Source organism: Lytechinus pictus, chromosome 13 (assembly GCF_037042905.1).
Source record: "Lytechinus pictus isolate F3 Inbred chromosome 13, Lp3.0, whole genome shotgun sequence".
Classification (NCBI taxonomy): domain Eukaryota; kingdom Metazoa; phylum Echinodermata; class Echinoidea; order Temnopleuroida; family Toxopneustidae; genus Lytechinus; species Lytechinus pictus.
The window spans coordinates 12,939,731-12,966,274 of record NC_087257.1 but is presented as its reverse complement, the minus strand read 5'-3'; the positions used below and the strand labels follow the sequence as shown (position 1 = coordinate 12,966,274).

The 26,544-nt window shown below is 35.6% G+C and overlaps 1 protein-coding gene across 1 annotated transcript; it reads left to right on the top strand.

Annotated features, from left to right (window-relative positions):
* Positions 1–466: 466 nt before the first annotated feature.
* LOC129274526 (cilia- and flagella-associated protein 251-like) lies at positions 467–19,496 on the top strand. Its single transcript, XM_064108936.1, has 7 exons — positions 467–539; positions 1,039–1,086; positions 5,860–6,002; positions 15,952–16,137; positions 17,190–17,443; positions 17,978–18,246; positions 19,084–19,496. The coding sequence occupies exons 1-7, from the start codon at positions 467–469 to the stop codon at positions 19,389–19,391; spliced, it is 1,281 nt and encodes a 426-aa protein (XP_063965006.1). The 3' UTR covers positions 19,392–19,496.
* The last annotated feature ends 7,048 nt before the right edge of the window (positions 19,497–26,544 follow it).

Genomic DNA, 26,544 nt, shown 5'->3' with positions numbered 1-26,544 from the left:
ATATTTACCCCTCTATCTGTTCTCTTCCTTCTTCGGCTATCTTCTAATAATCTCTCTTTTCCTTCTTTTATATTTCTCTTTCTATCTCCCACTCTCTCTCTATTATTATTACCACCTCCTTGTTTCTCCATCTCTCTCCCCTGGCCTCCTGGGCACTGAGTTTTTGTGAGGTCATTCCTGTATTGTCAAGCGAGGATTGCGTTTCCGTGGCAACAGTATTGTCTAATTTCGACCTAAGTACGCACATAGGTTGTCTCAAGGCAGAAGTATCTCAAGGAATTTTTGATGAGGAGATGGAGTAAGATAGAACAAAATGGCTTGGATGATGGGATATTGAATGCTATGAGAAATAAATTCTAAATTGGATTTTTTTTTCAAGTATAGGATTATATAATTCTGAAGGCAGTTGCTAGTGAACTACTGTACATCTATGTACAGTTTCAAAAGAAATGTAGATAAAGTTTATATGGACAACGATGGCCGCTTTCATGATGGTGATGGTGGAGATGATGAAGGTGATAGTGACGATGATGGTGATGGTGATGATGATGATGATGACGGTGGTGGTGATAATGATGGTGATACTAATGAGGAGGATGATGATGATGAAGATAATGGAAATGTTGATGATGACAATGATGATGATATTGGGAGGATGATGGGAATAGCTATATGATGATGTTGGGGAGGATAAAATCATTTTCGTTACAATTCTAACGACATGAATGTTGCCCATTGTAGTATCAAACTATCAAAGGGTGGTATATAATAATATATGTGTATGATGCATATATTCGAACCAGAAATAAAATACTTTTCGTATACAGTATGAATATTCTTCTAAACAGGCATACAATTAAGATGATGTGATTAAGACAACAAAGAAGTCCTGAATATTGTAAGAAAAAAATTTACATGGACTGATTTAATATATTTATCTTAATCAAATTTTCCTAACGAAATGTTTATGTTGTCCATAATTTATTGATTATATTTCATGATAATTTACAATTTCACTTTTGTCCCCTTTTTTTGCAGGTTGCCACTTCAGTGAAGTATGTAAAGAATCTGAAGATTGTATAGAAGGTGAGTAAAAAAAAAAAAAAATCCCCATTTTGTAGAGAATGAAATAGGTACAGGTATTTCTACCAGTATCCATGGATTACCGACCTGTTGGCATAAAGATATGGGGTGGTACATGTACTTTGAATAAGAAACCTTGGTCTAACCCTATCTAAAATTATAATGTTAGACCACAGTTCTATAGACTGCCGGTTTTAATAATACTTTTTCATTATACATTTCCACATATTTCCATTATATGCCTTTCATGACAAAGATATTGTGTTTGATTCATTATATTTTTGTATTTTCTTATTTTCATTTTATGATACAATTACATTTTTGACAACTTCTTACCGCAGGATTAGAATAATTTTTACTTTATGGATAAGTCGACATATGGCACTCCATAAAAGTGTGGTCCAAAACCTGGTGCACACTATGCAACTCGTTGTGATCCAAATTTAAAAGAAATTGTAATTCCAACCGATAAGATATCAGTGATCAGATTTCAGAATAGTGGTAGGACTACTGAAATCGAAATTAAGTCTAGTTCAGGCCTCTTTTTAAGAATAAAAGCAGTTTCAATTTCGAATCCTATTGACTTCATCATTGGCTGCGACTTGAAGCCGATTTGGACTTCACTCCAACCACAGGGCTTGCTGCAAAGCAAAATTATGATTTTATTATTCCTATAAACATAATGCCGAACTTTAAGTAAAATAATTTTACTTCTTGGAACCTTCACATTTAATGCAAAATGCTATTTATTAAATTATTGTAATACAGCGGATTGTGTAGTGTGCGCTGGGTTTAAGTTATTCCAGGGTTAATTAAACCATGCCTATCAGGATATCACCCATGAAGTTTAATTTAGGGAAGTGTGTCATGAGAGGGCTTGTCAGACATTTTATCTGACAAAGTTGTTTCATCTGACAGTGACCATCATAAGTTCATAACAGTCAGACACCTGCGCTTCTGAGTCAATAAGAATCAAGGAAAGATCTGATAACTTGACAGATGACATGTTCATCTTGGAGACCGTTTCATGTAGGTCATCAGTAAAGAAAACGCTTTGTGTTTTTTGTTAGTTTATTTTTCTACTGGAAAGAACACAGTGCCCCACAGTGTGTACCACAGTGCGTTCACACTATTTTAGTTCACAGTGTGGAACACAATGTTAATTCAACTCCACACTGTTCAATTTTGAGCATTTCAACCGTGTGAATCACATATTCACATAGTCGACCATATGAACATGCTGTGAGCAGCCGCACTGTCGAGGTGTCCACAGTGTGAAAATATCTTCATACTGTTGAATTTGAGCATTGAAACAGTGTGAATAATATTTTCACATAGTCCACACTGTGAACACACTGTGATCACACTGTGATCACACTGTGTGACACAGTTCTTTCCATAAGGGTTGATTTGACAAATATAAAACTTTCTGACGTTTGTAGTTGACTCCTTTCTTGAGGTTCATAAAATCAGCTTTATCTGATATGTAAGGTTTTTTTATGATTGGATAATATTCTGACATATTCAAAGGACTCCTCTCACAGGGTTTGTAAAATTTTAGCACCATAGACTTTACTAGCTAGACTAAATTCCCATATTGAAAACAGTCCATTTTTTATCTGTGAAGCTACATACATGTATATCAGCATTTTCTACTCCTGTTTTCCTTTCCCATACATGTACATGTATGAAAAATCCCAGTACATGTTTGTTAGCCTTATTCATATCTTATTATCTGCACCAATTCCGCTATAATCTGTCACCTACGATTATTTGCCATCTACAATTATTTGCCACCTACGGTAATCCGCCGCCCACGAAATATGCAAATCGGGTATTAAAGACCCTCACCTGCAGCCGAGGCCTGACGTGTTTTGGCCGCCAAAAAATCGAAAGCTTGACCTTTAGTTCGGTCGTAATCAATGACCGCCAAGCTTTAATTTGTACACACACACCGTTACTGGGCCCCATTATCGTATATTGGTAAAACGGAGCCGCACGGTAGTATATTGTTTATTGGTTGTTGGAATTAGATGTGGTGGAAAGGAAGGGTGGCTAGGAGAAAAAATTAGGCAATGAAGTCAATTCTATCCATATGAGTAGAGAATAATCCCTGAGGCCATTACATGTACATGTAGGTGCTTTGATAATGCTTCTGCGGTCAATTCCGTTGGTTGAGACTGAAATTGAGGGTAGCCTGCCATAATAAAAATGCTGACGTGAATCACCAGTGTAATTTGGTGATTTTTGGGGTTATTGTTCGGATGGCCTGTTTAGAGTGGATTACAAATGTAATGAGTATTAGTATCAAGGTTGTTTTATATAAATATTTAATTTCAGATCTCTCTCTCGCTGTCTCTCTCTCAAGTACATCTCTCTGTCTCCAATTCTCCCTCTCTCTTTCTCCCTATCTATCTATCTATCTATCTATCTATCTATCTATCTATCTGTCTGTCTGTCTGTCTGTCTGTCTGTCTGTCTGTCTGTCTGTCTGTCTGTGTGTGAGTGTGTGTGTGTGTGTGTGTGTGTGTGTGTGTGTGTGTCTGTCTGTCTGTCTCTCTGTCTGTCTGTCTCTCTGTCTCTCTGTCTGTCTGTCTATCTATCTATCTATCTTGTCTGTCTGTCTTATCTTTCTATCTATATCTATCTATTTATCTGTCCGTCCGTCTATCTATCTTTCTATCTATCTATCTATCTATCTCCTATCTGTCTCTCACTCTGTAGACTGCACTTGGTTATCTTTCCATTTAAGCTATTATCGTTTTTAAATAAATTGAGTTTACTTATAAAGCCTTGTTCTTTTGATTGTCTCTTTGGGGCCCTGTTTCATGAAGCATTACAATCAATATCTATAATCAATTGTAATTGATCGTACACAGTTGATATTGATTATGGTATTTTTGTTACAGGGCCCTAAAGTTACAGTAGTTTTCTACTTAAGATCTTTAGGTGTAATGGAATTAGATACAATTGACATTTAAACTTGATTGTTACATTTTTACATCTTGCATGTACATGTTTGTCTTTGGGATGTTGCAAGAAACCTGCAATTGATCGCAAGTCAATTTCAGGTCCCAAACTCAATTGAAAGTCATTTATTTCATTACAAATTTACAATTGATTGATGGTCTGCTTCTTTCATCAACAAATATGAATTGATTTTCTTTAAATTGATCTTTCTCTTGTAAATTTTCATCCGAAATTTGCGATTGATTGCAAATATTTTCTTGCATATTTTCTTGCAACGAACACCCCCACAGACTTATAGTTACAATTGATTTTACTATCAATTTCATATTCTCATGTTAAATGGCCCTGTACTTGCAGCGTACATAAGATCTTGGGTTGTAACATGTCAAAGATACAATTGATATTTTATGAATAACCTGTTTACATAAATAAGATTAATAATAGCTACAATTGATTGTACCATTAGCGGCCATAATAGCTCAGTGGTTGATTCATAACAAACACTTAAACAATGGGACCTTCTGCCTTCTTGCTATACAATGTAGGTGCTCATCATTTTGATCAGTGAAGGGTGATAATATGATGCCATGTTAATATGCAGGGCCCCTTTTTGATCAGTTAATTAATTGAAGTGGCTATCTTAGGTATATTATAATAAACGTAGATTTTTTTCATTATTAACATTGACTGTGTATGTTGTATTTTCATGGTTGATTTCACATCTACTGAAGATCTTGCATAAATAGATAGCTACAATAAAGGGTAAATTGCCGATTCGTCTATTGCCAACTCATCCTCTCATCACATGGTCTACCTTCATTTAGTCTAATGTCATTCTGTCCATCACAGCCATTTAGTCCAATAAACATTTGGTCCAATAATCACTTTGTCTAATCACCATTTCGTCTGTGACCATTTCGTCTCATAACCAGTTCGTCTGAAACCAATTTTTTTTTCATTCATCTTACCCAATTAACACTTAGTACAATTAAACCAAATGGTATATGGACTAAATGGCTATTGGACCAACTGGTTATTAGACCATTGGTGAGTGGACAAACTGGCAATTAGACCATGTGGATTGGACGAACTGATGGTAGACCAGATGATAGTAGATGAGTTGGCAATTGGACAAATTGGCATTAGACGAATTGGAAATGAACCCAATAAAGCATAACATTTATTGTATTTTTATGGTACCGGTACATACATGTACCTCTTTTACTCTCGTAGTTCAATATCTACTGAAGATCCGGGGTCAATTTCATTAAAAAAACTAATCAATGGTTATATAAGCTTTGTTCTATTGTTATTTGCCATGGTTACAAGGCTCAGCAGCCAATCAAGATCATTTTTTTTCCATTTTAGTCATCAAAATGATTGAGCATAAACCATTTAATCACAAGTGTTTATGAAATTTGCCCCTGATTGTACTTGATCTTTGGAATTATTGTATTGAGGATGATGCATACTTCAGGCACTCACATGTAATGTCCTTGATATTGAATGATGTTTGCATTTTAGTCTGGAATTTATTTTATGCTTGTAGAGTTAAGGAAAATGTACAGACGTTTTTGTTATTATGAATTAATGCAGAGATTTTTTTAAATAGAAAAATAAATCCTTATTGGATTGACAATGTTATATCCAGCTATCATTGGTCACTATACAAAGTCACTGTAGATACTTGAAATTTGGAGTGCCGCTCATTTCATCATACAAAGTAATTAGATCATTATGTTTGAAAAACCAAAACTTGAATGTAATTGACTATTTGTTTCCCTGTCTCTGTCTCTTTCTTTGCAGATAATTTATTTGGTACGTGTGTTAGTCCTGATTCAGTTTCCCTCCCTTTTTACGATGTAAGCCGAAACGGGTTCCGCGATCTCAAGATCGTTATTCGATTTCTCCTGGATAGAGGCTACCAGTGGAGAGATGATGCAGCACAGGTAATTGCTTTTATAATAACAATTACATTTCATGTTTCTCAAGAGGATTTTGAAGCTAAGTGCATGTACATGTAGATGCAGCAAACCGTTATGTCATGAGAAAGTTCTTAAAATCGAGGTCAATTTTCATCATACCATCATCGATCTAGATCTTGTCCAGTTAAAATGTCCATTATTAAACCTAAATTTGTGAAATCATGAAATCATTTGCTGAAAATGATCATACTGAAGATCACTTAGACAGATGAGCACAGGTGGGACTGTGTATATCTATTGCTTGGTAAAAGACCCAACATCTAACTGGAATGCCATGCTTTTTAGTTTATCCATTCCTCAGCAATTACAAATTTTCTACCAGAATTATTTGGCGCATTTTATACACAAATACTTTAGCGATCATCTATGAATTGGATTCTGTTCAAACTCATTTTACGATAGTTACCACATCTAGGGGGTGTTGCACAAAGATTCAAGTATGACTTAGAGTCACACTTAAATGCAGGCGCATACATGATATGCAACGCGCGATCTAATTGATTAATACGCATTAGTGCGCATCCTCTTGGCATGTTCTGACCAATGTGATCATGCCTGTATATTGCACGCAACTAGTTATTTAAGTGTGAATCTAAGTCATACTTAGATGTTTGTGAAACACCCCCCTGAAATTCATCTTTAAAATCTGTTGAAGAAGAATGAATGCCTGTAACAGTACTTTGTGTTCTTTTCGTTTGATCTTATCCACATGGTCTAAATCTTAGTTCATGCATCTACAACCAACTTATCATTTGATTTAATTGACATTTTGCCCATTTACCATTGAAAAGAAATCAAACCCATTCATCGAATGTCATTTTGGTCTGATACAAACATATTCTGTATGATCAGGGAGGTGTTTCACAAAGATTTAAGTCTGACTTAGAGTCGCACTTAAATGCCTAGTTGCGTTTGGTATAAAAGGCATGACCGCATTGGTTAGATCATGCAAAGAGGACGCGCGCAACAGCGTATTGATCCATAAGATTGCGTGTTGCATACAATGTATGTGTCTTAATTCATTTAATTCTGACTGTAAGTCATACTTAAATCTTTGTGAAAGACCCCCAGATGTTCATAGACATGGACCAAACTTATTTATGAACAAAATTTGAAAAGTGTTATATAGTATACATCACATGGGCATTTGACGAAATGAGTTAGAATAAGTGGGTATAATAATAGTCATAATAAAGATTGATTTATTATTAAAGTGCATAATAAAAAGGCTCTCTCTATGCACTTTACAGTGTAAGACGTAATTAGACCAGGGTCCCGTAATACAAAGGTAAGCGATTGATCGCTAATTTGATTTTCATGATTGATTGTACACTGTAGCCAATGCAATTAATCGCAGAAATATGTTCTACGATCATTGCTAAGCTTTGTGTTACGGGCCCCAAGAGAGGCTTGGATCAAATGGTTATCACCCCAAACTTATAGTTTACAAAGTAGGTTAAGCGATGATGTTTATAGACGATCTGAGAATTAGACCAGTGGTGTAATGAGCCAAAAAATTTGAGGAATCAAGATATGGCGTATCGGTCAAAATTTATAGAAAACTGCGAGCGAGTGAATCGAGCAAGCAAAATTTCAACATTTTTATTACAAAAATCAAATTTTGAGAAAAATTTTCACATAAAATTCAGAAAATAATTATCGTATTTCACCCTTCTCTCCATCCTTTTCTCTTTTTTTTCTTTGTCATGAAAAAGTCCCCCCCCCCTTGTATGCCACTGAATTAGATCATCTGCTTTAATATGTGCAATTGAAATACAACATTTTTTACCATAGCATTTCATGTCTTGAAGGAGTTGATGCCGCTGTCATTCTTCTTTTTAATCTCTCTCTGTCTCAATTTTAAGTTGAAACAAGCCTGTTGGCATGGCAGCTTGACATTTCCAAGTGAAGGCAGCTTAGTACAGTATGTAGCCCAAAAAAAGACACATTCATCAATAAATGACTAGAAATAGTGATGACGTTTGTGTCTGGAAGAGATTGATTGTATAGAGTTGTTATGGTGTTTGTGGCTTTGAAGTGGGAGTTATTTTTCTCTTGATTACGTCATTTGGTAAAAAGTGCTAAAAGTTTGATGGCTGATCTATCTTGCTAGTGATACATATTATTTTTGAAGGTAGAAGTGACCTTAATCAGGAAGAAAGTTCATGTGATAGGGAAACAAACAGAGCAAACCATGAAATATTATTAGGAGAGAGAGAGGGGTGGATAGATAAATAGATAGTTAGATAGATAGATATTTAGATAGATAGATAAATAGAGAGATAGGTAGATAGATCGGCCATCACATGGCAAAATTATGTATCTGAAAATTTTGACTTTTTCAGATTTTGACATTTGGTGGGGTTTTTCAGGGAGCTCTTCATTTATCTTACTCTCATAATTACAGGTATTTTAGTTTTCAAGATAGCATGGGCTATCTGCAGTACTTTTTTCAAATTTGCCAACTCTTTGATGGTAAAAGGATGTATCTTACAGATACACTCAAAAAGTGCCGCAGTAGAGCGCAATGTTCTTTGGTAAAAAGATGTATCTGTTAGTTACACTTTTCTTCCATCAAATGATTGAGCGCACCCAGCTTCGTGAAATATGGCAAAAGGATGTATCTACAACATAAATATTTTTACCATAATCCGTGAGCCACGAACTTCATAGACTAGTTGATGGCAAAAAAATGTATCTACAACATACAAATTGTGTGCCACGAAATTCAGAGACTAGTTCATGGCAAAGTAGTGTATCTGCAACATTAATCTTTTTCCACAAAAATTGTGCCAACAAAAGTCAAATACTAGTTTATGGTAAAAGTGTGTATTTGCAAATTACACCCTTTTACCAGTTGTCATGTCTTTTAAAGTTTTAAAGGCTTGTTTCATGGCTAAATTGAATTTGACAATAAACACAAAATGATGTATCTGCAGATACATCATTTTGCCATGATTCAACCATCTAAAAACTAATCGATGTATCTGCAGATACACCTTTTTGCCATAATATCGCCGGAGGAATTGTATGATGTATCTGCAGATACCTTATTTTGCCATAAACGTAGGACTAATGTGGACAGTTGAATATTTTGGCTATATGCTGTATCTACATAAAAACAGTTATTTTGATGAAAAACAAAAGTTAAATGTTATGACAACTATTAAGGAAGATGAATTCAATGACATTCATATAAATCTAACTAAATTCAACACTGGGAAATTTTCTTTTGAAGAAAGACAAAAGCTGTAACTTCGAAGAGATTTTTTCTAAGAATGTGCATTTTGCAGATACATCGTTTTGCTGTGTAACGGCCAAGATGGATGGATGATCATAGATGGATGGATGGATGAATGGAATGATAGATAGATGAATAGAAGGATGGATGGGTGGATGGATGGATGAATGGAAGGATGGATGGGTGGATGGATTGAAGGAAGGAAGGATGGATGGATGGATGGATAGATATATAGATAAGTATTAATAGACAGGCAGCCATATAGAAAGGCAAAGGTCGATTTATTAATATAGAAATTGATTGATAGATGGATAAATCAATAGATAAATAGATGGACAAATGCATTGATAATGGGTATATAGACAGAAAATTGAGAGATTGGTTGATTAGACATATTGATCTATAGAATGATATTCTATGGAGGGAAAGGAAGGATAAAGTGGAGAGGAGAGGTAAATATAAAAAAAATTGAAAAGGGATTGGGTGAAGACAAACAGTTTTTGAAAAAAATATAGATTTGGTTAGAGGCATGTGCCATTCAAGTGAAGATAAAGTACAAGAGGAAGCAAGAGGTGAATGAAATAACGATATTGGAAAGGATATGAAGGATTGAAGAAAGTGACGAAAATGAATAAAAGAAAGGAGGAAAGAAAGAGATATATAGATAAAGATAAGATCTGTCCGGATAGGCTGAATGAAAAACAGATGAAAGAATGCAGGATGATTTGAAATTCTGGAAATGGAATGACCATCTCTATCTCTTTAGAAATTGTTTGTTAAACACACACAATATATTTATAAACAAAAGGTCGGTGTACAGGAGATGGAACAAATTAAAGAAAAGATGAAGATAGGAAAGAGAGAGAAAGAAAGAGATAAGATGCCCCTCTGTGATATGATTCATGGAAAGATATGAAAGAATGCAGGATGATTTGAAATTCTCGAAATGGAATCTCTATCTGTTTAGGAACCATTGGGGCAAACACACACACATCAAAATAAAAGGTCTGTGTACAGGAGATTGAACAAATTAAAGAAAATATGAAGATAAGAAAGAGAGAGAAAGAAAGAGATAAGATGGCCCACTGATTCATGGAAAAGAGATGAAGGAAAGAAGGATGACGAGTAATTCTCGATATTGATTGACCATCTTCAACTCTTTGAAAATCATTGGGGGAAAAACATAACACACACATAATATGAATAAAAAGAAAAGGAGATGGAACAAATAAAATGAAAGATAAAGAGAGGAAAGAGAGGGAGAGAGAGAAAGAGGGAGAAATAAAGAAATAGATATTTGGTTTGGTTTCCACTGAATGAAAACAGTTCAAAGAATGGAGGATTAGAAATTCTCAAAATGTGACCACCTTCCCATATGTTTGGAAATCATTGAGGAAACCCACTACACACAATGGCCCATATTCTGGAGTCGGGTTTATCTTAAAGTCAGGTTTAAAGTTGTGGTTTAAGTATGGATAGCCAATTGTTACATAAATCACTAACAGTAGAGATATCATAATTCAGCTCATTTGGCTCTCAAATCATTCATAATTGTCTAGGAAGTATAAATAGATGATTGTCTTCCCCATCGATGTATCAGGAAAGAGCACAGTAAACGTAAGAAACATACAACTTAATACAAATTTTGACACTTTTGGCTTCCCATAATTTTAGCACAGAGTTAGACCATGGTCTAAGTTAAACCTGACTTCAGAATATGGGCCAATGAATTTATATGAATAAAAGATGTGTGCTCAGGAGAGGAAACAAATTCAAGAAAAGATGAAGAAGGGAAAGAGACAGAGAGAGAATGGGAGAAATCAAGAGAGAGAAAAGATTTGGTTTGATTTTCACTGAATGAAAAACAAGATGAAAGAACGGATGATGATTAGAAATTCTCAAAATGGAATGACCATCTCCAACTCTCAGGAATTCATCCAAAAAAAAAAGGACACACAACGCATAAATAAAATGTCTGTAGAGGAGAGACACACGCACCATGATGTTATTGAGTAGCCGGTTGCTTATGAGCAATGACGTCGATACTCTGTGAATTACATCTCAGCGACCATCCAAGAGATTCATATTTCTGCTGCCTCGACTGTCTTTCAAACGTGCCCTGCATATTGCTTCCCTTCCATTTAAAAACTAACCAAAAAAAAATCATCTCCTTCGCTTCAATCGCAGGAAGCCAGGGATATAATCATATTATATTGCCGAAGTAAAAAGATATTGTAGTATTGTTGGTTTTTTCCCCCTCAAGAGGACCGTGTTCTTTAATCCGAGAGTTGGTGAATAAAAAAGGGTATATTTTTAGACCTGATCGTATCTTCTTTTTGCGATGTACTGCATGATGGACTGAGGATGAGTACTCTTGGGCGATCAATGCCGCTTACGTCAGAACAATTTTTTCCGGCATCCAGGATGAATAGTGTTCTTAGAATATTTGACAAGAATTACCAAAGGCATTTGGTCCACGTCTATGAACATCTGTACATATTAACATTTGCGGCCTCATGCTTGCAGCATCTAATGTGCAAAAATATTGAAAGTGACATTTATTCTTGCATTTATTAGAAGGAACATCTTTATTTGGCCTGTGTATCACTGCAGCTAGAGATTAATGTCACTTTTAATAGCTTGCACGAATGATGATGACATTCATCCATTTTATTATGACTGCATTTACATGTATGCATAAAAAGCACATTTTGTTGTTAGAACAAACTGGTTATATTCAGGGTGTAAAAAAATGGTTCAACTCAGTAACAAAAGTAAAAGATTATGAAAGTAAAGATGTGAATTTTTTTCAATTGTTTTAGTTTAATTACGTCTACTTCTTCTTTCATATTCTTATATAAAATTGAAATCAATAAAGAAGGAGTTCAAAATCAAAAACTCACACATGAGTCTGATCAGAGTTTCATTTGTCAATACTTTGTACATATGCATAGATGCAAATTTTTGTGTTATCCTATTCATTGTTTAAAAATGTAGAATACAAGTACATGCAAATACAATAGGAAGAGCCAAAAGGCTGACCAACAGAATTTCAAATAGGCTAGTATGTCTCCTTGATTTTACAATACACTTTATCTCGATGGATGGCAACACTTGTATGGAGTGCAGTAAACAGCAGATCAATCGAAAATGAGTGCAAAGAGCATCCTTCTTTCTGCCATTGTTTTGATCAAACAATATATGCAGTGCTTCATTCTTGAAATGTCATCTGTGGTAGATATGAATAGACTTTGGAAAAACTTCAGTTAATACATTTTACTCCCTAATTGGATCAAAATGCGGCACTTTAAGTACCATTGTAACAAAATGCAAGATAAACAACACTCAAATGCTTTGTTTCTGATTTATTTATTATATAAAATGAAAGTATACGAGCCTATTTTTTTTTTAGTGATGAGGATGTTTTAACTAAGCACTCTTAACAATGACATCATGTAGATAAAAGGATTGAGATATATGGGCCCCGTTGCATTAAAGTTACTATTATGGTAACTGTGCCATCCAATGGTAACTACCATGGTAATGCTGATCAACAGCCAATCAAAATAAAAGATTCCATGCAAGTTATCATTGCATTGCAAAGTTACCATAATGGTAATGTCTATACAGCGGGGCCCAGATGCACCCAGGTTGCTATTATCTAAATACTTTCACTTTGTTTTTAGATTGTGATGATGATGTCCATTTATGCTTACAAAATATAATGTGTAACTGCCCATTTATAAGATGGATTGTCTTACCCCATTTGGTAAACACTTTCATATGACAAACAGTTCTCAACTAAGACCTGTACAGTCATATTAAGATGCTATTTACTTTTAAACATACTGCACCCCTTATTTGGAACGCACTTCCTCAAGAGATACGTCAAACTAGTAATTTCAATGGTTATAAAAGGAAATTAAAATCATATCTGTTAAAGTTAACACATACCTAATCCCTATTTATATACTTTTTCATACGATAATAATTCAACTTTTCACTCCCTCTTCACTTCAATTTATGTTTATTTTGTAAAATTCCTTATTTTTGTATTGTTTTTTATAATTATTTACCTTAAACTATCCATTGCAACAATGTTTAATTCCAGTTTGGGACACAGCCTTGACAAGTTCAAGTCCCTTTTTGAACTTTTGCAGTGACCCACTTCCATTTGATTTTTTTCTGTATATGTGAAATCAATACCATTTCTGTGTTTGTATAAATTGTATTGTATTCAAATGTAAATCTTGTAAATTTGTATGTATATGTAAATCTTGTAAATTTGTATGTATGAATTGTATCTTTTTATCGAATGAAATTAATAAATCTTGAAAAAAAAGTCATACATATACTTATACATGCATGTATGAAGAAAAAAAATCTACTATGTAAACTTTTTTTGTGTAGTAGTATTTATGAAATATGAAGCAAAGTGGGCTGTGATACCCCAAAAAAGTATTCCCTGGCAAGAGATTTTTACATGTATAAGACTGCCTTGACTGTCCTTTTACAGAAATACCTGAGGTCCAATATTTGACCTTCTTTTCGCTCTTTTCGTCATGTCTTGATATTTGAAAATTATTAAGGATTCATGCGCCGTAGAAAACGATGCCCCAATTCCTCCCCTGTGTAAAGGGCACTAATCGAATATCGCTATTTCGGAGCTAGAACCGAAAGCCCTATGGTCACCTTATTATTACATCCCCACGCACGCGATTGTGTGTGTGGTCAGTGGGTAGATGTCGAATCAGGGAGGGGTTGTCTGTAAGGGTAAGAGGTACTTGGAGGGAGGGGTGGAGAAGGAAGGGGGAGGGTAAAGGAGGGAGACAAACATGGGAGAGAGAGGCAATGTGGGCAGAATAGGGAAATAGGAAGACCAGTGGTAGAGGATATTGGTTATATACATGTATTTATCTGCAGTCATTAATTCTTGGGGGTGGGGCAGATTGGAATATATATATAGAGAGAGAGATGTTGAGAATATTTCAGAAGAAAGATTTCTATAGAAGGGATGACAGGTGGTTGGCAGAAAGTATGTAGGATGAGGGAAGAGAGATAAAATTTCCATTGAACAGAAGAGCAAAATGGTAGAAAGAGGGAAAGATAGAAGGTAGGGGAGGGAGGGGGACAGAAGGAGGAGAAAGGAGAGGATGGGGGGAGGAGAAAGGTGATTAGAAGATAAGAGAGAGAGATAAGAATTCCCTTTACTACAATTTATGAAGGCGGAAAGAAAATTGGAAGAAGATTGAAGAGACAAAGAGGATGACATCATGTATTCAAAGTTTTGCTATGTTATTGATCATCAGATTTTGTGTCAAGAAGAAATAAGATCAATGAGAAATATAGGCCAAGAGAGGGGGATCAAAAACAAGAGAGCGTGGGAGAGCGAGGAGAGAGAGAGTGAGAAATACAGAGAAAGATCACTGCAACTATTCTTTAATTTGTAGCCCACCCATGTCCACGGTAGATGAGAGATTAGTCAAAGAGGATCCTTCACTTTCATCTCAGATCCCCATCTGAAGATGGAAGGGGGTCTAATGTTACACCTCTCAGGCTGACTGTGCCTCTAGAATGATCAAACTTGGCCCACTCAGCCTCGGAGGGGCAAGATCCAGCAACAAGAATTAACCCAGTTTAAGCTTCTCAGGAAAATATTTTGGAATAAACAAAACACAAAGATTATCAATGGTATAATATGAGTTTGAATGTCTCATGGAAAAATAAATGGTAAAACTAGGCTCACTCAAATTTTGAATGCAAGGGGCAGGTTCCAGTGACAAGAATTAATCAAGTTTAAGCTTCTCAGGAAAATATTTTGGAATAAACAAAGCATAAAGAATATCAAGGGAATATGAGTTTGAATGTCTCATGAAAAAAATGAATGGTAAAACTAGGCTCACTCAAATTTTGAATGCAAGGGGCAGGTTCCAGTGACAAGAATTAATCAAGTTTAAGCTTCTCAGGAAAATATTTTGGAATAATAAAAACATTAAGTGTATCAAGGGTATATTTTGTGTAAATTTAGTTTCAAGGAAAAATTAATTAGAAAACTCAGCCTTCTGAAGCTCCTAAAAGCGAGTGGCAGCATTATGCATGAGATTAAATCCAATTTGGTTCTCAGGAAAATATTTTGAAATAAGCAATGTAAAGGATGTCAAAATTGTATGGATTATGAATACTATCTCAGAGAAAAAACTATTTCCATTCCCCAAAACAACAAGTAGTTCATTCAGTAAAATGAAAAAGTTATGTGAATAGCTTTATTTTTTTTTCATGAAGGTTTCTGGTGATATTGTACTTGAAAAGTTGGTACATGCAATTGTTTGAAGTAAAATTCACTCCGAGTATTATGTCACCTGTGATACAGTTGTATAATTATGATAATAACCAACATTTAGCACCTTGTCCATATTGCATTATATCACCGCAAGATGAGTTGGTAAAATGCTGGTATTTTCTATCCATGTTTGAAAAGTCATTTGGAAAGGCTTTTAGAAACACATTTGGATTCTAACTGAAAAAAAAAATTATCAAATGCAGCTTACAATATCACTGTCCTGTATAGTCATTTTCACAAGTTGGTTTTTAGAGTGTTGATCATTGTCTTCAGTGTAAAAATGTCATTTCACCATCTACAACTTCTCTGCCCTTTTGTCCACCTCCTCACAGAAAACACTGGAGAAGATATTGGACCAGTACCGCATGGAGTACGTGGACCCGGAGGTGGAGCTAGAGGTCAACTATGCGAGGGAGCGGGAGCTGGAGCTGGAGGCCCTGGAGAACATGGCTGCCCAGTACGGGAGTCTCTTCTTCAACAGGGAGACCAACGATAGACTGGAGAATGCAGAGGAAATGGTAGGTGGAGAAAAGAGGAGGAGTTTGGAAGTGGAAAACTTGTTTATTATTGCGAGATATTGACTGCAAAAAGATGCATAAAGACATGCTGGTCTTAACTTCAATGGTGTAGGTGGAGAAAAGAGGAGGAGCTTGGAAGCTGAATATTTGTTTATTGGGAAATATTCACTGCAGAAAGATGCATAAAAAACATGCTGGTCTTCACTACATTTTGGTGTTAGATTTTCACAAATTGGTGTCGCTTAAAAATATTAACATTGATCCCTTTTTATTGGGAGTAATTAGCTCCTGCATCTTTTCATTTTACAATTTGAGAGAGTATTACCCAGTTTTCAAGTTCACAACCAAATTAATAAATTATGTCTTTAAATTTTCATTTTACTGTCATCTGTCATTTGTTGCATACCCCTGAACAAGATATTCACCGTGAAAAGATGGATGTTAAATATGAATGAACATTTTAGGGAGTTTCCTTGATTTTGATTGGCTGAGAAGCACTGTGGAGACTGTCAGATGAAACCAGACTTTATTGGATAAAATGCAAGTTGTTAACTTGAATTTGGTGTTACATTGTCACAAATTAGTGTCACCCTTTTTTTAGGGGAATAATTAGCTCCTGCATCTTGTTAATTTCACACTTTGAGAGAGTATCATCCAGTTTTCAAATTCAGAACCAAATTTATGAATTATGTCTTTAAAGTTTTCATTTTACTGTCATCTATTTTATACCCCTGAACAAGACAGTTTATCTACAATTCTGATGAATTGAATGCATTTGGAGGCACGATGGTGGAGTGTTTTAAGGTGCTAATAAAACACATGATAGTTTAGGGTTCAATTCCCAGCCAAGGCATTTATGTCTCTTTGCGAGGCCTTTCGTCTCATTTCCTTTTTCACATCTTTCAGATGATGACATTACAGGTCAGACCCAGATGAAAATATTCATATCTCATCGACACACATTTGTAAAAACTAAAACATACATGTACGCATAAATAGATGCTTAATTATTTTACCTTTCCCTGACATTTGACCTTCATGTTTTCTTCCAGAAACGAAACTATGGCATTGATCCTGCTTATTACACCGAGGAAGAGAAGGTTACCTATCTTCCCCAAAACAAGGTAGCTAGGGGAACCAGCAAGGATGAGGTGGAGGATTTAATACAGCAGTACGTGCAAGCTATTGAAAATTCAAGCCCCAGGGAGACGGAGGAAGAGGCAAAGTGGATGTATCATGAGTATTACCAGAAATACCTAGATCTTCTTGAGCAGTATAGAGCCATTGAGAGGGCAGCACAAAACGAGTTAGCTAAAAAATATAACCTTTTTTATCCAGCAAGACTTTGTGTGATATGAAGAAATATCATCATGTTTCAATTTGCCAGTTAAGAGTGTAAAAGGTGGCAGATATTAAAATGAAAGCTCTATTTGATTCTTAAGAGACATTTAAGCAAGATGTTTTCAATGTTTACACTGTCAAAGAAAGAAAGATTTTCAATGACTGCTGTGCATGTGTCCATGTTTTAAAGTTTAAACTTCAATTTAATGAAAAGTATGTTCCCTTATACGTTTTCTGTCATTACTTTTGTTCCATACTTTACAAGCAATGGGCAAATATGCAGTCATTACTGAATTATTTTTATTCTAGATTTAAATTCAGTTGTCAGAATTTGTAATGAAAATACATGTACTACTATTATTTTAAGTACACATGTCATTATCAATGCATGAGATGTATATTATTCATGAAACGTAACCCATTTTTTCTTCAGACTCGGAAGTACGTAAAAAGAACGACAATTTATGTTTTCATTTTTATTTATTTATTTTTCGTAAAGGTTGGCAGGGGAAGAGGATTACGGGGAGGAGAGTCCAGATTACTATGCAGAGGTTCGGGAAAAACTTGACTACTTAAAACAGTACTTAGAAGAGATATACCAAGGGGAGTTGGATAAGGAGGAAGAAGAGGAGGAGGAGGAGGAGACTGGGATGGAAGGAAATGATGAAGGGATGGTTGATGGAGGGATGAGTCAAAGTTCTAGTAGCTGGTGGGAAGCGAGCAGTAGCAGCATCAGTGAAGGTGGATTGGAGGAAATCTTAGAAGAAGGTAAGGAGAGGGTTGTTTCCCGGATGGTGGTATTGATGGGGAGGAGGATGGGATGGATTGCAATATTGATATTTTTATATGACGACGATGATGATAATGATGATGATTGTGGTGGTGATGATGATGATGATGATGATATTGATGATGATGATTATAATGATAATGAGGATGATGGTGATGATGATGATGATGATGACAATGATGGTGGTGGTGGTGGTGGTGATGGTGATTGTGGAAGATGATGATGATGATGATGATGGGGATGATGATGATGATGATGATGATGATGATAAGGATGATGGTGATGATTATAATGATAATGAGGATGATGATGTTGATGATGGCCATGATGATGATGATGATGATATTGATCAGGATGATGATGATGATTATAATGATAATGAGGATGATGATGTTGATGATGATAATGATGATGGTGATGCAGACAATGGTTTTTATGATGATGATGATTTTTATGATGCTGATGACTTTGGAAGGAGTAGGAAAGGATGAAGTGGAAGAGAAAGGTAGGGATGATGATTTCCTTGTACTTATCACTCTACTGTCCATTGTTTCTCTATCATTTCCAGTATATTCCTACATTGGTCAATACTGTACATGGAAAACCTATTATAATAAGATGCATTCCCAATATACAAACAAGAGTGCATGTATAAAGAGCCCTCTTTTATCTATCTTCCCACCTCTATCAACTCCCTCGATCCCAAGATGTACTAATGTATTAACCAACTAACAAGATAATAATTGCCTATTGCTGATGAATAGTGCTCTTCTAGCAGACCTTCTCCTCATCTACGTCTTCTCCAAATCCTCCAGGGATTGACCGACTGGCTGTCCAACTCATCAACAACGAGCTCATCCCCCAGATGACCCCTCAGGAGCAGGAACAGTGGAGGCGACTCAACGAAGACGAGAAGGAGGGCATCATCCAGGAGGCTCTCCAGGCTATTGACTGGGTTGCCATGGAGATGGAGACGGAGGGTGCAGAGGAAGGGCAAGTCCAGAGGGAGATGGTGGCAGAGGCGATGGAGGCGGAAGAAGAAGAGGCGGAAAAGGAGGCGGAGGAGGAGGCAGCGATTGAAGCAGCGATGAAGGATGGAGAATGGCTTAATGAAGGTAATTAGAAAGGAATGGTGCAGGTGGTGGTGATGGTGACTTCGTTGGCAGTGGTGGTAATTATGATAATGATGATAATGATAAAAATGAAGATTAACATGAATATGATATTGAAAATGAAAATAAATATAAGGGAGGATGGTGAGGACTAAGAAGAGGAAGAGGATTATTATGGTGATGATGACAATGATGATGGTCATGATGATGATGATGATGATGATGATGATGATGGTCATGATGATGATGATGATGGTCATGATGATGATGATGAAGATGATGATCATGATGATCATGATGACGTTGATAAATATGATGGTGATAATGATGGTGATGATGATGATGATATGATGATGACGATAATAAGAATGGTGATGGACAGTTGGTGGTGACAATGCTCTTTCTGATAAATGTGATCAAGATAGTGATGGTAACGATGATGACAACAACATTGACAATGATGTGGTTGTTGCGTTTGCTCTTGTTAATTTAATGTTTCTTATTGTTATTTCTGCATTACAATATTTGTCCGGACTGTTTCAGTGAAGTCCTTCAAATAACTTCTTAACTTTTCATCAACACATGAACTTGAATATACTGAAGAATGTACAAGCGGAAGGGGAGACATGTGCACAGAGTGAAAGAGAGAGAAATTGAGAGGTAAAGCCTTGGTCCCACTGCACTTTAATATGGATTCAGAGAGAATGTAATACGGAAAAGTATCTTGCTATCCATTGGAAAACATTATGTGTCAGTTGTGAACTCTTTGCATACGTGTTTCATACGCTCTATATTCATCGAGCATCCGTCCATTTTGTTCATTGTCTGGAGCGGATGAAAACAGATAGAGCCCCCCAGAAATTTGGCTTGTCCGCTGTATCCGTTATGAATATGTTTTGTGTCTGTCGGCCAGTGGACCAGGCCTTAAGGGACTAAGGGTGGATATAGAGGGGGGGGGGGCAATGGGGGATAGACAGACTGAAACTTAATAAAGCACAAATAATCCTCACCTCTTTCAAATCTCAATACACTCATGAAAAACAATATTCCAATTTATTTGTCTAGATTTGATCTGATGTGATTAATTACAAGTATAATTAATTTTGGTGATATATATATAGGTGTACACCTTCCATTTCAGGATTAATTATCTCTCTGTATAATCTTGTCTTTAATTAACTCCTGATTCCATGAACTCTCATCTCATTTCATAGCTAATTAAAAATCGTGATCGTGAGATAGAGTTATAATATTCCTATCAGAATAGAATTGCAGATTCAAGAGGTGTTTGATTAAAAAGGCTAAATTTCATCAGATATCAATGATTTTTTAACAAAGACATTTTTCAAAGCAGGCTTGTTTTATTAAACGTATATTTGATATCCAGTCATTAGTTTGAATAAGGTATCGGCTTGAATATCCTGTCAACGATGGGTGATTTCAAATTCGGTGTTGACCTTTTGGTGTTGGTGTTAGGTCAATTTTTACACGATTATAACACCAAACATAACATGAAGATGGTCCCGAAAAGTCACTCACTAGTTGTTGAGATGTCAATAATGTGATCTGGATCAGTTTTACAAACTCAGAATAGGTTTTGGAGCTCGGGGAAGCTATCCAAATTTCAACACCAACACTAACACCAAGGCCAACACCGGACTTGAAATCACCCAATTACTAAGTCTCTAATTACTAACTGTCATTCTTGGAAGGTAATTTAAAGTTTTGGGGCAAATTGTCTGCCCATTCATATCCAACACTGCAGTTTTTTTTTACATTTTTGTTTTATTATATCCACGGTGTCTGCATTATGACAAATAAAAAAAATATTTATTTAATTCATTGAATTACGTTTTTTGTCATAAACTACAATATACCCTTTGGAAAGATCCAGTAAAAACACAAAAAACATTAATTAAATTTGCAAATTGTATCAATAATCGAGGTGATATCTGTAAAGCATGAGAGACAAGCCATTGACTTAAGAACAAAATAGAGTTTATTATTATCATTTAATATTGAAAAATCAGGCTCCTTGTGATATACTGATTTTCTTCATAAAAAGTTCATGTAAAGACCCAACTCACCAGCTTGAAATGGAAAAAAGACTGTGGAATACATTCTCTTTGTTTGTAACTGCAAGTAAGCATTTTTAACATTTGTGCATAAGAATCTTGTTACAAGCAAAACCGCAGCGTACTGCTCGGGAAGAGTTAGGGATACCGTACCAGCTCTCTCGCCTATCCCTTGGAGATGCGTATCTCTATGGGCGTACACTGCATTCTCTTGCATAATAAGTTTGCCAAGCAGAGCGTATGACCACTTAACGATTCAATTCAAATGAAGAAGATGGCAGGTGTATCGCCATGGCAACAAGCATAGATACAGGGGCTTGGGGGGATGCGTACTCTCAAACGTCTGTGCAAGGGTATCTCCTTCCGATGCATCCGAGGGAGTGCAGTGACTTGAGTGAGGTTAAAGCCTTTGTTAAAAGCTACTACAAACCAGCTGCAGGCACAGACCCTGATGGAAACTTTGATTCCACAAGTGGGTCTTGACACAAAGACTAGCACATATAAAACTTGCTGTTTCGATTGAGTCAGAGGGCCTTCATTACACACGCCACTGTAGGCTTTGCATTCAGACTCCTTAACATGAGTAAAAAGTTTTTGCAACAGCCCTGTATAACACCCTCTCAAGTCCTCAACTACTCAAATTTGGCCAGGTTCCGACCCCATGATGCAACATTCTAAGTAGTCGTAGTCTTATAATTTTGACCCACTTGAATGATAACGCGCTTTATATTCATTATTCAATACACATTCATATTGCAATAATTATTTTGACAGTTAGCAAAACATAGCAATCTTCCCCTGAAAGCATTTTAGCTTCATAGGCTTTTTTTTTTTGGGGGGGGGGGGAGGGGAGGGGTGTCCCGATCAAATCCAATAAAACCATTTCTCAAGCATAGGGTAGAATATGGGTGACTCGACCTTTGCTCCTGCGACAATTGCTCTGGGCTTAATTTAATCTAAGATGCATGGTTTGGGCTGCAATAAGTTTTTATTATAGGTTTAGGGTTAGGTTTAAACTTTAGGGTAGGGTATAGTATTAAATCGCAGTGATAAAATTGGTCATTCAATTACTGTGTGGAATTTAGAGCGGAGCAATTGTGGCTGGAGCAAATGTCATGACAACAGAATATGAAGCCATGATGGTGTTCAGATCAGAGAATTAGATTTCTGCTAGTAGGCCAAGTGCATACAAACCAATTGGGATAATACAGAGTTTCAAATGAATATTGAGAAACTTCAGTAGCTCAGATGATTGAGCAATTGTCTCATTGCTCAATGACCGGGACCCGTTACACAAAGATTACTGAATAATGGTAAGGTTGATTGCACATTTTCTATAATGCAATTCCCCAATTTGAAGGTAAAAGAAAGTAATTGCAGCAAACAATTATTTCATGAGAAACCTTTGAAATCACGCTTAATTACCACTATATTATCATAGCTCTAGATCTGGTACATTGAAATCGGCTCACCTTTATGAAATCATGAAATCTTAGCTGAAAACCAATAATTCTGATAACGAATGCAAAAAGGTATATGTGGGACAATGTATTAATATTGCTTGGAAAAATACCCGACATTTTATGGAATTCCTTGCTCATTTTTCTAATTTCTCAGCAATTACACTTTTTTTTTTCCAGAGCCAGTTGGCAGATATTTTTCATTTATACATACAAACACTTAGGTGGTCATTTTATTGGATTCTGTTCGAACTCATTTTGAGATCACTACCACAACTGGTATTTATCTTTAACCTACATGTAGTAACTTTTAAAAATTGGTGTTTTAGTCTTGATATAGTGTATGTACACTCATTGATCAATGTGTGTAAGAACACCTCTCCCAAATTATTTTGCTAAAAACTGTTTCATTAAATGTGAGTACTGATAATTTTCAGGGGTCATCTTTTTGGTGTGTTAAGTGAAAAGTAAGATATTCTCTGAATCCAGAAAAACAAAGTTTATGGTCTTTTGGTTTTGAATACATGTAGGTGATTAATTTGTACTTCCAAACTTGGTTTTATGAAGCTTAGTATCTAGTTTGCAACTATTGTTACCTTTACAAGTTCTTAGGAAACAAATTAGATTGTTTGCTTGCATTTTCTTTTAAGACAGATTTTTGTATGCACTAGTTTTTTATTTTCAAGCTTTTTTATGACACTAAGGAACTGTTTTTACCATTGTTACCTATCAAGTTCTTAATAGGTACCAAAATGTATTGTACTTTAATTTGCAGGTGGGATAAAACTTAAGTATGCACTACGTCTGTATTACTATAAACATTTGATGAAGCTTAGGAACTTTACCTTTTTTACTCTTTAGAGTCCTTAGAAAACGAAATGTATTGTTTGATGATGGGAAATAGTTTTTCCTCCATATAGATTTTGTTGTGGACTACTGTTTAATTAAACTTTTTTTTTTATAGTGATGCATCTAACTTATTCTACATAAAAGTGAAAAAAGAATCAGATCAAGGTACCCAAAGAGGAGATTACCTCACAAAAGCGGAGAGGAAGCGGAAATTGATAGTAAAGTTTTTTAATGGTATATCATCATCTTTGGGGACCGGATTTTGCAGAGTTAAGTACAGTCCCATCTCCTGATTTCTTCTCGGGGCGTTGACCTGCCGTATATGACCAAGCGTGCTGTGCCCTCGTTTAGAGGATAACAACTTAGGTGCAGCCTGGCATGTCCTGTTCATTTGGGCTTAAGCCACTTGCGCGTATTGAATTACAAGCAAATTACGGATGGGATTCAACCCGGGAGCTGGGATATTTTGGGGTTCGTGGAGGAGGATGAGGTGTGTGGAACGTTTTGTCGTCTTCGCTTCCTTGATGGAAGAGAAAGCGTCTTGATGCCAAGATCATGAGATATAGATATGATGGGATCAAAGGAATGGATTTTGGAAGTGAGTGAAGAAGGGGGAGAAAGGGAGAGAGAAAGATAACAAGAAAAGGGGCAGAATGGATGAGAAGTATAGAGGAGTAAAAAAAATGTTAGTAGGGGGAAAAAAATCTTGAGGATATTAAAGAATATTAAAGAGGTGGATGGTGTATTAGAGAAAGAAAAGAAGGTCTATTAGTAGGAAGAAAGACAAATCTTGAGGATTTACTTATGAAAAATTATTAAAGAAGGTGGTAAATAAATTAGAATAGGTGCATGGGTGCAATATTGACATAAAAAAGGAAGTATACAGGCACACATGGTATATTGCATTCCATATATCACATACCATGATCGTCGTCATCATAAGATATGAAATTACTTTTGAAACATTTTCAAACATTATTTTCCACCTCCCACAAAAGGTCCATGCAATATTGCATTGATCCATGCATTCATGGTGGTTTAATTGTGCTCCTACAAAAAGCCATTCAGTGACAGTCTCTCCCTACTGTGTGCTCACATCAGGAAATGCGCCTGACTGAGTGTGCTTGTTTTTTCCAACTAATTTCAATGACGTCAGAGCGAGAGTTTGGATACGAATGTGCCTCTTCTCTTTGTAATTTCATCCCTCCCCCTCTTTCCTTTCCTCCCCTTTGTGCCGTCCTCCTGTCTATTGTGCCAATGATCCCCATAAAGCCTTCAAATAACACGCACGTGCCGTTTTTAGCTAAATAAAACGGTTAAAATTGGTATGGAAAATTATGTAATGTGATGGCATGTGTCTGGTTGAATTACGTACAGGATGAGCAATTAGAGGTGTTTGCTTACGATGCTGGAAATATTCTCTCTTTTTCTCTGCTTAACTCTTAACATGTCACAGAAGTTGCAGCTCAGTGGGGTTTATGTTCATGACGTGATTTTGAATTGCGACTGTGGTGAATTAGGAGTTAATGCCGGCAATTCACCCATTCGACTGTTTTATTAAGGGAGTACAGCTGATGGGCTATAATATGACATTTAAATATGACTGGAGAAGTGTTTTTTTAATAGATTACAGACAATGCAGAAAATAATCTTGTGTTTTTATTTTTATTTAAAAAAGCCATTTAAGCATTAACAAAAACTAAAATTAGTGATTAAATATCAGAAATTTAGTGATTAGATATCAAATATTTACAAAAATATCCTGAAATTTTCAACCCATTCCATGCTTGAGAAGGGGTTTTGTATAAACAAGACAAGAATATGCAGATATATATATTTTATTGGGCACCCGTTCAAAATAAAATTTGATGTAAAATTGGTAAATTTCTCCAATAAGATATTTCATATCCTTGATATAATAACCATTTTAAGGCATACACATTTATATAATCTTGTAATATATACAATCTTGTAATGGTGACATGTACTTTGTGGATTCACCAAACTAAAGAGGGGCCTTAGTATATGGCTTCCTTGATCATTACCAATATCCTTATAATAATACAACTTCAGAAAAATAAAATCTTTGTCTAATTCCTCCAACATTTGTAAGCTCCCCCCAAAATAAGAAGAGAATATAATTCTGAGAAAGCTGTAGGATAAATAGACAAATTTTTGACATTAAGGACTTAATTACAAGTAGCCATCACAATAATTATCCGCTTAGATAATTTTGGTTCTTCCAGTATTTTCCCCACTTTTCCCCCATACTCTCAAGGAATTTGCTATTTATGGGTTTTACGTCAGATAATAATGATAGTGTTCATCATTTGGTATGGTCTTTTTGTGGTAGGTTGATAAGTTAGTTGAGTTGTTGAAACCCTCAAAACCAATTAATTTTAATGAACACAGAAATACCAAGAACCTCATAAGATTGGAGAAAAGTAGAACAAAGTATTATCTTTTGAATATTAATATTAGATCCTGATTTATATTTTTACACAAAACTGACAATCTCAATTACCCAGTCAATATTCACCGATCCACTTCTCACAATATGATTCAAGCAGAATGATTAATTAATTTACTTGAATTGACATGATTTCTTTTAAATTACATCATATGAAATTATGGCGTGACTTTTTTTTTATCTACATACATTAAAAAAAGTCACATACTACATTGGTCTAGTGTAGTATTCCATAGTTTTCTCTCTACAAACTTTTACAAATACTTATTTCTGACAATTATCTTCCAATTTCAAGTACTGTACATGCAAA